The following is a 13907-nucleotide window of genomic DNA, read 5'->3' as shown; positions in this document are numbered from 1 at the left end:
TATAGACTTCTGAAAAAACTGTATTTGCTCTACTGCAGATAATAAAGCTTAGAATTTTATATTATGAATTGATTGGAAAGCAACTATGAATAGGATGGTTAATTTTAATGTATTTCCATTCTGTTATTTATTATTCTCATTTTTTTCTTCTTTTCTGTTTTGTTTTTTTTGTTTTGCTAACAGTGCTTAAGAAAAGATGCAGAGTCACGTCGACGGGAACTCCATATACGAACCTATGCAGTTATTCCATTAAATGATGAATGTGGCATAATTGAATGGGTGAACAATACAGCTGGTTTAAGAAATATCCTGATAAAACTTTATAAGGAGAAGGGTAAATATGTTTATTTATTTATTTATTATTTGACTGAGGGGAAGATAGAGGAGAGAAGAGAGAAAGAGAAGAATGTTTAAGTTTGGATGTGGTCCTGGACTACCTGCTCTAGATGTCCCTGCTTGAGGGTGGCAATTGGACAAGATGACCACCAGAGTTCCCTTCAAACCTAAACCATTCTCTGATTCTTATGTGTTGTATTTTGTTTAAGGGCTTGTACCGTTTTGTATTAGTAAATGAGATAAATAGCAAGGAATCATACTAGATTCAGTCATATGTATCTATCTGCAATATATTATTCATGTGTGTAGTATATTTTTACTCTGAAGTGGAAGATAATTGGCACCTGCCATGAACTATTTCTTAATGAAATATCTCTTAACACAATCATCTTAATATATTCCAGTTCTGCTGGCACTACTGCTGAAACATTTGGCATAACTGTGTAAGATAATAGATACTGCACTGAATAATAGAAAAGACTGTGGACTTCTACTTCAAATTTGATCAGTTGTTTCTCATTTCTAGTACGTTTATGTGGTACGTTGTACCTCATCTACTGTTTTAGTTAGCACCATCAATTTTCATTTACTTTCTAGCACCCCACCAGCAGCATGTTCTGCAGGTTATTTTTCATCTATTCATTTTATATGGGGGGATTTCTTCTGCCTAATTGAGGAGGTCTGTTGCAGGTATCTATATGACTGGAAAGGAACTACGTCAGCATATGCTTCCAAAGTCAGCACCTTTGTCTGAAAAGCTGAAAATGTTCAAAGAAGTCCTTCTGCCTCGTCATCCTCCTGTTTTTCACGAATGGTTCCTTAGAACATTTCCTGATCCTACTTCGTGGTGAGTGACTAGGATTGGGCTAGCTCAAGAATGTCTACTTGTTTGTTTCACTTAAATTTAAGGATGCTATTGAATAAAGGTGTAATCAGAGATGATTTTGTCTAATATATGTGGTTCTTATTTGCACAGGTATAACAGCAGGTCTGCCTACTGCCGCTCTGTTGCAGTCATGTCAATGGTAGGTTACATACTTGGTCTTGGAGACCGTCATGGTGAAAACATCCTGTTTGATTCTTTGACTGGTGAATGCGTGCATGTAGATTTCAACTGCCTCTTCAATAAGGTCAGAAATGCTGTCTTGTTGAACTTGTATTTTATTTTACTTGCATGTAATTTGTAAATGCCTACAATTGTTTTCTTTTTTTTTTAATATATTTATTGTGTTCTGTCTGGCACTTTTTCTTACTTACAGCAACATGTGATACATAAAGAATATATGTACTGCGTTACTGGATTTTTGATTATGCCAGTATCAGATGAGCTGGTGGACATTAACTGAAGTAGCCCCACATTTTATGTTTGTATTTTGTGACTCTCTCCACTATCACCTTCCACCCAAAAATATATTTATCACATGCAGAATCTTGTTCCTGTGAAGGGTTTCTTTGTTTTCCTAACATTCAGCACAAAAATAAAGAGTGGGAATTGGAGTTGCAGTGTTTCTGGTAAAAACAAAACAAAAAACAACAACAACAAAACTCTGTTTGGAACATTATGTATGTAGAATTCTCTTTATATCAACTTAAAGGGAGAAACTTTTGAAGTTCCGGAAATAGTTCCTTTTCGTCTCACTCATAACATGGTCAATGGAATGGGCCCAATGGGAACAGAAGGTCTCTTCCGAAGAGCTTGTGAAGTCACAATGAGGCTCATGCGTGATCAAAGGGAGCCTTTAATGAGGTACAGCAGCTGCTTTTGCTTAAAGCTCTGAAAAACTCTCTGTAGTCTAAACGTGAGGAATAGTAATACACCAGTTCCAGCATGTCTGTCATGTAGCTCAGTTACTATGGCATGCAGTTAAATATAAATTAAAAAATATATAAATCAACTTCAGACTCGGTAGTTTGTTGCTAGAAGTAGATAATGCTTATATATATAATTTATCCATATTGCTAAAGTTTTTTAACTTACCATGTAGCCTTTTTGATCCTTTCTGGCTTCAGTATATATTTACACTTAACTTACCATGTAGCCTTTTTGATCCTTTCTGGCTTCAGTATATATTTACACTTGACTCAAAGTAATCAGTGTTCTAATATTTGGCACAGGTGCCAGTCTTCTCCAATGATTTCAAACTTTTTAAATTTATTTAGTGTCCTAAAGACTTTTCTTCATGATCCTCTTGTGGAGTGGAGTAAGCCTGTTAAAGGGAATACAAAAACACAGGTGAATGAAACTGGAGAAGTTGTCAATGAAAAGGTTAGTTGAAAAGAAACACAGCATAAGGTATTCAAATGTCACACATCCATTGCAGTTGCAATTTGTTTACTTTCTAATTGGATGCTTTATTTTCCTTTTGTTTACTTCATTTTGAAATGATTCCTTGATTCCTTTTTTCTCTAATTAGACTATATCCGTTTTTAAGGATAAATATTGTTTTTATTGGTAGAGAATATAATTTATGTCGTAAAGAATCAAGCAAAATAAAGTTTATAACTTTGTCATTAGTATTACTAAATCATCAATAACATCAACAGGAAACACAGGATAGGCAAAGCTCTTGCTCTTCCTTATTCCTAAGACATGCATGTCCTTCAGAATTAAGTGATTAGTGAAATTAAGTGAAAAAAGCTTAACTGAGTTATTTGAGCACAAAAAATAACCTTGCCTTCAAAAATTGCCAACAAGGCAGTTTCTACATAGCCTTTCATTTTGTTTCAGGACAGCCCACATAGTTATGTGTTACTGTCTCTTTGGAGAGGTGCCAGTGTTATACTTGAACTTGTAAAAAAATGTGAATGTAATTTCTGTGAACTGGCTACTCTAAGAGGGCCTCAGAACAGTTTATTTTGAGTTGCTCAACATGTTATTAAACTTCATTTTCAGTTGCTAGTAATTTTGGACTAAATTTTCTAGTCATCTGTAATTTTATTCAGAATTAAAAAAAAAAAGGCAAGGAGAGCTTGCATTTATTTAAAAGTAGTTCTGTGAAATAAAACAGTCTAAGATTTTTCAAATACTTTTGCATAGCTTTTCCAGTCTGCTCTGTTAAATTCTGTCTGTAAAATTTAAGGCAAAAACTATAACTTGACCAATAGTGTATTCATTTTAAGTGATAATCCTTTCACTGGCGCAGACCATGTTTTGTGTTAAATTAGCATGCTGACTGTAAATATCCTAATAAAGATGCTTTTAAGATGTAGGAGTCCACAAATAATAGCAGTGCTCATTTTTCCTCCTTTTTCTTTGTTTCTAGGCCAAAACCCATGTCCTTGATATAGAACAACGGCTACAAGGTGTTATTAAGACTAGAAATAGAATAAAAGGATTACCCTTGTCTATTGAAGGTCATGTTCATTACCTCATTCACGAAGCAAGTGATGACAATCTGCTCTGCCAAATGTATATGGGCTGGGCTCCATATATGTAAAACTTGTTCACTTCAGAGATGATACCATTCACAACTGCTGAAGCAAGCTGATATTCTTCAGAAGGTATTAACCAGTGCTAACTTGTGTTTTCTGGTTGTAAGCACTGATACTGTCTTTTGATCAGTCTGAAAGCTATGTAGAATACATGCTTGCAAATATGAATATGCTTATGCATTCTACACATATGCAGTGAAGTACATATAAAAGTTAAATGGACTATCCGTGTCTCTGCAAGTTTTTAGGTACGTTCTTACTCTGAGTATTTTCTCAGTTTTGAAAGGATGCATGGTAACTTCAAGAATACTGTATATTTTTGTAAAGATTTTTTCATTCAGTTTGTAGATTAGAAAAGACGACATTAAATTTCATACTGATACAATGTGAGATGGTGCTTTTTGCTTCTTCTATGTACAGTTTGGAAAGATAGTATTTGTCAGAAGTAGAACTTGAGTATTGGTTTATTTTAACTTTATTCCACAATGCCTAAAGAATGGCCCAATGTCTTTTTTCTCTTTATTTTTTATTTTTATTTTTTTTAAGCAGCATTTGAGATCTTAAGACTAATCATGAGCAAACGAGGAAAATATTACCATCTTCTGCAGTCATTTCCTTAGCCCTTGCCTGGCACAAAGTGGTGAGCAGAAGACCACAGCCGTGTGGCTGTGCCACGAGTGCTGCGGGCAGGACAGTAGTGCCTGTTCTGACGGCACGTATTCAGGATCCTGAGACTTCTGGACGAGAATTCTGAATAATCGTGAAGGGCGTGGCTATAGTAAGCGCGTTGCTGTCGGCTGGGTTCGCAGGGCCCGCCCCACCTTGTTGGCGTTAACGAGACGGGGAGCTGCGGGAGGGTTGCACCGGGCGCCCGGTAGGGGGCGCTGCAGCGCGCGGCGCTCTGGCCGCCGCTCTCTCTGGTCGGCGCTCGGCGCTCTATGGTGCGGTTGGCCCGGCTGTCAGCGCGGCGCGCCGGAAGGAGGGCGGAGCGGGGCCCGGGTTTGTTTGGGTCCGACGGGGCGGTTGGGAGAGGAGGCCATGGGGGTCCCGAAGTTCTACCGATGGATCTCGGAGCGGTACCCGTGCCTCAGCCAGGTGCTGAAGGAGCATCAGGTGAGCGGGGAGCGGCGGATTCGCTACCTGCCCGGGGCCCGCCGCCGGTTCTTCCCGCAGCGGAGGGGGGCCCCGAGGGGCGGCGAGGGCCGAACCCGGCTGGCTAGGAGAGGGCGGGCAGCTCCGGCTGCAGCCTGGCGGGGCGGCGGGCGGGCGGCACTTGGGAGTCCCGCGGAAGCCTTCCCGCTCCCGTCGGATGCGAGAGTGCTGGGAGCCCGCGACCGGAGGCGGTGACGCGGGTACCTGCGCTTGTCCCGCTGTGCCGGCACCGCGCTCGGAGCAGCCCGCCGTCTGTGCCTTTTGTTTCCTGCCCCGCCGAGCTGCGGGGCCGCTCCGTGCCGTGCTCGGGAACGCCGTTACTGGCAGCGCTCCTTGGGCGGGCGAACCCCGCTGAGAGAAACCGCCTTCGGAACAGGCTGGTCGCAGGCGCTCAGTTCGCGATATTGGTTCCCGCCATGGTTACCGACGTGGTTTTATAGCTAACTACAGGGGGTCGCGGGGTGTCACACAGCGGCTTTGGGTGCTGGTCACTGCCGTGCGGGGCCGGGGGACCGTCACTGCGGAACAGAAACAGAAAGCGCAGCTGGAGGAGGCCGGCGTCACTCCGCAGCCCGTGTTTCTGAAGGCTCTGTGGCATTACTTCCTTGTGTGTGCCGTGCCTGCTGCTTACACATGGGGGGAAAAAGTGTCTGGATTGCTGATTGTGACCTGGAACAGTAAAAATGTATCTGCGTTCTTATTCTTCTTCCCTGGAGTGCATGAATATACAACCTGGCACACACTAGCAGCCAGATAAGGTTTTTAAGTTACTTCAAATACGCTCATGTATTCCGTGTAAAAGGGACAGCTGTCTTGTTCCATGTCAGTAGTTCTGCACTGTGGTGCGAGGTACCAGCACAGCAGCAGCATGCAGCCCTCTGGCTGTTATCTGCTTGCTCTGCTTTTCCATGGCTTGGAAAGTTTGCTTTCAACAACTTCCTGCTGTGGCCAAGCTGCATCAGGTGGCATTTTTTGCTAGCATACATCTGATGTCCTGTATGTGATGGATTATAGAGTGTTGACTAAACTGTGCTATTATCATGTGTCTTCATAAGTAAGAATTTGTCATTTCAACAGGAACCCTGAAATATCCCAAGTCTGACTCTCCTTGACTTGATTTTGAAGACAGTACCAAGCTGTCTGGTACTGAAGTACTAGGAAACATTATTGAATTACTTAGACCATCTGCTTTATTGCTTAATCTGATGAGCATTTTTCTTCTGAAGGATTGACCTTTAGTCCATGTTCTAAGGTCTGGAAAAGAGGGTTTTTCTGTGTAGTTTACCATCTTCTAAATGGGTTCAGAAGCACTCTCAAGAAGTTGGAGGGCAGAATAAGGAATGAATTGAAATTACTACTTGGGGTTTTGATATTGAAATGTTTATTTCTGCTGACTGGAGTTCATATCAGCTCCATGAACTTGGAAGTGACTGAACTGATGCTTCCCTTTTGTGATTGTGGAAATTTGCCATCACAACAGTAAAAAAAAAAAGTTGCTAAGTGCTAACAGCAGTGCTTGCTGTGGCCTCTTTTGAGCCCTCAGAGACAATCTGAAAAGTAGAGTGGTGTTCACTTTGCCTTGTAAAAACAGTAGAAAAGATTAAAAACTATAGAAGATGGTTCTGTGTGACTTTCTGTCAGTTTACTTACTTTCTGTCAGACTTTCTGTCACTGTCAGCCTGGATACACTGGTTAGGCTGGCACAGCGCTCCCTGGTATTCCTCTATTTCGAGTGCCCCACTGCTCATTTTCCAAGTGTTTTCTTCAGTGCTCTTGTCCAAGAGTGTCACCGGTTTGCGGGACAGTTCGACCCGGTACCGTGACAATTGAGGCAGGGGACCCACGGGCCCACACCCCGGGGAAGGGGAAGGGGAAAGGGAAAAAGGAGAAGGGAGATGGGCCCAGGAACAAAACAGTGGCAACGATCTGAGGAGGAAAGCTAATTTACTAAATAAGATATCAGAAAGGAAAATAACACAATATAATATAATATAATTGGAATTGAGGCAAATGAATGAAATAAAATGAGCAAGAGAGAGAGTGTCCGATAAACCGAAGGCCTTACGCTAACGCTGAAGGCGGACGGCTGCAACAAACACCCACTGCCGAGCTCGGTCCCGAAGGGAAGAGAGAGTCCCGTGACTGCAGACAGTTTTTATCTTTCCCTCTGAGCGTAAACACGTAAGAACGCAAAGCATCGCAAAGTCCTCTGGGGAATGGAGTTCTTCTTCTCTTCTGAGACAGGCATACCTGGAACTATCGATGGTCCACGGAGCTGGAACATTAACTCTTTAACTCTAAATGCACTACATGATGTTATGATGTGGAATACCAGTACCAAAAATCATAAAACCATGACATTCCACCCCTTATTCAACATCATTACATCATGCTTAATATATATATATATACATAAACAATGATTAACAAGCATTAAATACAAACACATACAACATACATATATACATATATACATATATACATAGTAATAGAATTACTGAGGGCGCTCTCCCCACATCAAATTCCCTTGTGGTACACACTGAACATCCCCATTCTTCTGCATCACCCACCAGGTAGACCCAGGTCCCTGAGCAAAAACAGTCCCACGGAGAGGTTTGCCCTCTCCAGAAGCTGGAAGAACCCAAACCGCTTTTCCCAACATGTTCTTCACATGTACTACAGGAACCTTATCTCCTTCTACAGTGGGTAGAGAGCTGGATTGGGCAGGACCATCGCGATTGATGGATCCTCTGGTGTTGACCAACCAGGTGGCTTCTGACAAATTCTTCTCCCAGTGCTTAAATGTTCCACCACCCATTGCTTTCAACATTGTTTTTAACAACCCATTGTACCTTTCAATTTTACCAGAAGCTGGTGCATGATAGGGGATATGATAAATCCACTCGATGCCATGATCTTTGGCCCAAGTATTTACAAGAGAATTTTTGAAATGAGTTCCATTATCAGACTCAATTCTCTCTGGAGTGCCATGTCGCCATAGGACTTGTTTCTCGAGCCCTAAGATGGTGTTCCGGGCGGTAGCATGGGGTACTGCGTATGTTTCAAGCCACCCAGTAGTTGCCTCTACCATGGTGAGCACATAACGCTTACCACTGCGAGATCTTGGTAAGGTGATATAATCAACCTGCCACGCCTCTCCATATTTATACTTTTGCCATCGCCCTTCCTCCCAAAGAGGTTTCATCCTCTTGGCCTGTTTAATTGTGGCGCATGTGTCACAGTCATGGATAACCTGTGTAATAACATCCATAGTTAAGTCCACCCCTCGGTCTCTAGCCCACTTATATGTTGCATCTCTTCCTTGATGGCCTGAGGTCTCATGGGCCCACCGAGCTAGAAATAATTCACTTTTGTGTTGCCAGTCCAAGTCTACTTGAGCCACCTTAACTTTGGCAGCTCGATCTACCTGATGGTTATTTTGCTGCTCTTCAGTTGCCCGGCTCTTAGGAACATGAGCATCTACATGGCGCACCTTTACAACCATATTCTTTATTCGGGCAGCAATGTTTTTCCACAGTTCAGCAGCCCAAATAGGTTTACCTCTCCGTTGCCAACCATTTTGTTCCCACTGTTGTAACCACCCCCATAAAGCATTTGCCACCATCCATGAGTCAGTGTAAAGATAAAGCACTGGCCACCTCTCTCGTTCAGCAATATTTAAGGCCAGCTGGACAGCCTTTACCTCTGCAAATTGACTTGATTCTCCTTCTCCTTCAGTGGCCTCTGCAACTCGTCGTGTGGGGCTCCACACAGCAGATTTCCATCTGCGGTGCTTACCCACAATGCGACACGATCCATCTGTGAACAGGGCGTATCTCTTTTCATTGTCTGGTAGTTCATTATATGGTGGGGCTTCTTTAGCACGTGACACCTCCTCAGCTGGCGTTGTTCCAAACGTTTTACCTTCAGGCCAGTCCATGATCACCTCCAGGATTCCTGGACGGTTGAGGTTCCCCATCCGAGCTCGCTGTGTAATCAGTGCAGTCCACTTACTCCAAGTGGCATCAGTAGCATGATGGGTAGAGGGAGCTGTTCCTTTGAACATCCAGCTCAGCACTGGCAGTCGAGGTGCCAGGAGGAGCTGTGTTTCAGTACCGATTACTTCGGAAGCAGCTCGAACCCCCTCGTACGCGGCTAAGATCTCCTTCTCAGTTGGAGTGTAGCGCTCCTCAGACCCCCTGTACGCCCGACTCCAGAATCCAAGGGGTCGGCCTCGGGTCTCTCCAGGAGCTCTTTGCCACAAACTCCAAGTGGGACCTTCCTTTCCAGCAGCAGTGTAGAGGATGTTCTTTACACCCTGTCCCGTCCGCACTGGCCCCAGGGCCACGGCGCGGGCTATCTCCTGCTTAATTTGTTCAAAAGCCTGCTGCTGCTCAGGGCCCCACACAAAATCATTCTTCTTCCGCGTCACCCGATAGAGAGGGCTCACAATGAGACTGTAGTTTGGAACATGCATTCTCCAAAAGCCCACTACACCCAGAAAAGCTTGGGTTTCTGTCTTACTGGTGGGTGGAGACATGGCAGTAATTTTGTCAATCACATCTGTAGGGATGTGACGACGTCCATCTTGCCACTTTATACCTAGGAACTGAATTTCCTGTGCAGGCCCTTTCACTTTGCTTCGCTTGATAGCAAAGCCAGCTCGTAGGAGAATTTGGATAATCTGCTCTCCTTTCTCAAAGACTTCCTCTGCTGTATTGCCCCATACAACAATGTCATCAATGTATTGCAGATGCTCAGGAGCACCACCCTGCTCCAATGCAGTTTGGATCAACCCATGGCAAATGGTTGGACTGTGCTTCCACCCCTGGGGCAAACGGTTCCAGGTGTACTGAACGCCCCTCCAGGTGAAGGCAAACTGTTGCCTGCATTCTGTGGCCAGAGGAATTGAAAAGAAGGCATTAGCAATGTCAATGGTGGCATACCACTTGGCTGCTTTTGACTCCAGTTCGTACTGGAGTTGTAACATGTCCGGTACAGCAGCACTCAGTGGGGGTGTGACTTCATTCAGGCCACGGTAATCTACCGTCAGCCTCCATTCTCCACTGGCTTTACGCACCGGCCATATGGGGCTGTTAAAAGGTGAGTGAGTTTTGCTGATCACTCCCTGTCTCTCTAGCTGACGGATCAGGTTATGAATGGGGAGCAAGGAATCCCTGTTGGTGCGGTACTGCCGTCTGTGGACTGTTTTTGTAGCAATTGGTACCTGTTGCTCCTCCACTTGTAGCAACCCCACAACAGACGGATCTTCTGATAGGCCAGGTAAAACAGACAGCTGCTTAATGTTGTCTGTGTCCACAGCAGCTATTCCAAAAGCCCATCGGTACCCCTTGGGATCCTTAAAGTGCCCCCTTCTGAGATAGTCTATACCAAGTATGCATGGAGCCCCCTGTCCGGTCACTATAGGATGCTTCTGCCAGTCTTTACCAGTGAGGCTTATTTCTGCCTCCAACACAGACAATTCCTGAGAGCCCCCAGTCACTCCAGAGATATAAATCAGTTCTGCCCCTTTATAACTTGAAGGCATTAGAGTACACTGTGCACCAGTATCCACCAGTGCCTCATATTTTTGTGGTTCTGATGTGCCAGGCCACCGAATCCACACAGTCCAATACACTCTATTATCCCTCTCCCTCCTCTGGCTGAGGGCAGGGCCCCTCTATTGGTTACCTGTAGTGACAGGAACAACTTCACTGGTCGTTGGTCTGTGTTGTAATTCTCTCACTCGTGCTCGCAGTGCAGGGGTGGGTTTTTGATGCCATTCCTTCATATCTTCTCCATTTTCACGTAAGTAACTCCACAGAGCCGCGCGTGACATGAAGTTAGTGCTGTCATTTGCTCGAGCAGGACGGCGTTTGCTTCTGAAAGCTGCAATCTTTTCAACCCTATCAATCAGTCGGGATACTTTCTCTAACACGTCTTCCATCTGTACTTCTAACCTTGATATGGCTGAAATGGAAGCGTGTGATGGTGGAAATTTTTGTTCAAAGTTTTGAAGTGTAAGAATCAGTTCAAAAACTGGGGGTTTTCTGTCTTGGTCCTCATATCTGTTGAACGTTGTCACTAGTGTACCGGCGTACCTTTCTGGTGCTGTTTTTGAAAGCTTCTGACATATTTCGGGTGTACTCCTTACTTTCTCTGGATCATGGTCCCGATCTTCAGGATCAAACGTGGGATCATACAGCATTTCCGCCACAGCTGTTTCTCTCAAATACTGGATGCCTTCCTCAATAGTTTTCCATCTTTTCACTTTAGGTGCCAGGTCACTCTTGTAGGGATATCTTTCCCTCACAGCTACTAACATTCGTTGCCAGAGGCTGGCGATTCCATCCATATACCGGCTGATCCCTCTGTCGACAGCTGGGTCACGGGCAATGTTTCCTAGTTGGCGAGCTTCATTACTGTCGAGGGACACACTGTTGGCCCCGTTGTCCCAACACCGAAGCAACCAAGTGACAATACTCTCATCCGGACGTCGAATAAACTCTTTTCTTGAGCCTTGAATCTCAGACATTTTCATGGGTCGACGAAACGTGGTAACTTTGACTCTCTCATCATCCTCATCATCACTATGTCCATGCCTCTCACTTTTCTTTGTTGCCTTTCTTGGTGGTGGTGGTGTTGAGGACCCCCCCTCGCCTGGATCTTCCTCTTCTTTCGCCACCTCTTCTTTGCGTTCTAGGCGTGAGGACACACGTTTCCATTTCTGGCCTTCTACCGGGGCAACTGACTTTGATACTGGTGCTTCCTTTGGCTGGTCAGATGTGCCTGGGAGGTTTTCCTCTTTGGCCTGAGCCTCAGTTTGGACACTCTCTCTCTCTCTCTCCCGAACAGTATATATGCCTCGGTAAGCATAAGCCAAGCCCCAGATAAGCTGTTCCACCTCAGATCTTTCTGAGCCACAACACCCATTACTCAGATACAGGCCTAGCTCCTCAGGATCCTGCAAGTGTTCAGGAGTAAAATCCCATGGCACCGGGGGACCCCATGCTTCTAATTTCTTTCCTAAAACTCTCCACTTTCCCTGCCATTCAGCATTCTCTGTTTCTGGGAAAAGCTTCCTCCACATGGTGTAAAGTGCCATTATAAGGGATACATTCAGGAGGACCGATATCCCAATCGTTAACATAGTCCCTAAGCTGTAATCTTGAAAATTCATAAGGAACTGAGAGGAGAACCTGGACACCCATTCAAATGTTGTTTGGTTTGTTAACACGGTATTGTTTGTTACATTAGCCGGGGTGCCCAGGTATTTGGCAGGTGCCTCCATCACTGCTTTTAGTTTGTCATATAGGGACCAGGCTCCATAGATCAGACTGGCAAGCTTAACCAAGTTCCAGTACGTTTTGAGCATTAAAAGGGAAAAAGCAATGAAATACAATCCCTGTAAGGGCAGTTTTAACAGAAACAGTAAAAACATTTTTTTTTTCTTTTACTCAAACAAGCTGGCAGCACCCGAAAAGTTTACAAATATTCCAGGAGAACTGGCAGTACGCCTGGACTTCAAGGTCGTGTTTTGCCGTACAGGACCTGCAGTACAGATAAGCTTCCGAACAAAAGACAGAGATTCACTCTAAAAATATGTCTCTGCCCGGCTAAGGTAGCTAGTCGTGCCCCACGTTGGGCGCCAAAATTGTCACCGGTTTGCGGGACAGTTCGACCCGGTACCGTGACAATTGAGGCAGGGGACCCACGGGCCCACACCCCGGGGAAGGGGAAGGGGAAAGGGAAAAAGGAGAAGGGAGATGGGCCCAGGAACAAAACAGTGGCAACGATCTGAGGAGGAAAGCTAATTTACTAAATAAGATATCAGAAAGGAAAATAACACAATATAATATAATATAATTGGAATTGAGGCAAATGAATCAAATAAAATGAGCAAGAGAGAGAGTGTCCGATAAACCGAAGGCCTTACGCTAACGCTGAAGGCGGACGGCTGCAACAAACACCCACTGCCGAGCTCGGTCCCGAAGGGAAGAGAGAGTCCCGTGACTGCAGACAGTTTTTATCTTTCCCTCTGAGCGTAAACACGTAAGAACGCAAAGCATCGCAAAGTCCTCTGGGGAATGGAGTTCTTCTTCTCTTCTGAGACAGGCATACCTGGAACTATCGATGGTCCACGGAGCTGGAACATTAACTCTTTAACTCTAAATGCACTACATGATGTTATGATGTGGAATACCAGTACCAAAAATCATAAAACCATGACAAAGAGGGATGGAGGAAAGCTTTCTGGTGTGAGTTGGGTTTTTTTGCTTCTCATTTTTCCACTTGTCTGACCAACGTCAATTCTGCTTCTGTATGCTATTAAAGAAAAAGCTACTCATAATAATGAAAGGTAGTTTTCATTTAAAATACATGTAATTTTTTAAAAATGTATCATGATTATGCCTTTTAGGTAATTTCTTTTTCATATATATATCACACTGGTGAATAGTGGATTCCAGGGAAATCTTCTGCCTCGGTTCATTTCCAGACTTTGTTCTCTCAGCCATACCTTGTACAGCGATCACAATATTTCGTCCATCGCCAAATGAGTACTAACTGTGGCTTTTTTAGATTCCAGAATTTGACAACTTATACTTGGACATGAATGGCATTATACATCAGTGTTCACATCCAAATGATGATGATGTTCACTTCAGAATCTCAGAAGATAAGATATTTGCTGACATTTTTCACTATTTGGAAGTACTGTTTCGCATTATAAAGCCAAGGAAGGTTTTCTTCATGGCAGTTGATGGTGTAGCCCCAAGAGCAAAAATGAATCAGCAACGTGGCAGACGGTTTAGGTGAGAATATTTGCTCCTGCTTTGTCTTCAGGATATTAATTATTTCTTAAAAATACTTACTTAAATATACATCATGAAAAATAAAATGCATTGTTAAGTAGGCATGCCTTCAGCAGTGGCTTTAATTTTTAGGTAGAGGAAGGTAGCTGCTACTAAGATGTTAATGGTTAAAAT

The 13907-nt window shown here is 43.9% G+C and overlaps 2 protein-coding genes across 8 annotated transcripts in view; both read left to right on the top strand.

Annotated features, from left to right (window-relative positions):
* ATR (ATR serine/threonine kinase) overlaps positions 1-3775 on the top strand; it is a 35403-nt gene extending 31628 nt beyond the window's left edge. For both annotated transcript variants that reach the window (XM_065748021.1, XM_065748020.1), the window contains 6 exons: positions 184-334; positions 1027-1183; positions 1313-1466; positions 1932-2083; positions 2497-2602; positions 3600-3775. In XM_065748021.1, coding sequence (XP_065604093.1) covers positions 184-334; positions 1027-1183; positions 1313-1466; positions 1932-2083; positions 2497-2602; positions 3600-3773 — 894 coding nt within the window. In that variant the 3' untranslated portion in view covers positions 3774-3775. The remainder of the gene's footprint in view (positions 1-183; positions 335-1026; positions 1184-1312; positions 1467-1931; positions 2084-2496; positions 2603-3599) is intronic.
* A 986-nt stretch (positions 3776-4761) lies between these two features.
* Positions 4762-13907, top strand: part of XRN1 (5'-3' exoribonuclease 1) — a 43803-nt gene continuing 34657 nt past the window's right edge. For all 6 annotated transcript variants that reach the window (XR_010622936.1, XM_065748545.1, XM_065748544.1 and 3 more), the window contains exons 1-2: positions 4762-4881; positions 13501-13733. Coding sequence is in view for 5 of the 6 variants with exons in the window: in XM_065748545.1 (XP_065604617.1) it covers positions 4807-4881; positions 13501-13733 (308 nt within the window). In the remaining variant the exon portion in view is untranslated. The remainder of the gene's footprint in view (positions 4882-13500; positions 13734-13907) is intronic.

Source organism: Cyrtonyx montezumae, unplaced genomic scaffold (assembly GCF_038088225.1).
Source record: "Cyrtonyx montezumae isolate F1298 unplaced genomic scaffold, pur_monq_1.0 scaffold_5, whole genome shotgun sequence".
Taxonomy (NCBI): domain Eukaryota; kingdom Metazoa; phylum Chordata; class Aves; order Galliformes; family Odontophoridae; genus Cyrtonyx; species Cyrtonyx montezumae.
Note: the sequence above shows the minus strand (reverse complement) of the source record. Positions and strands in the feature narration are given on the sequence as shown.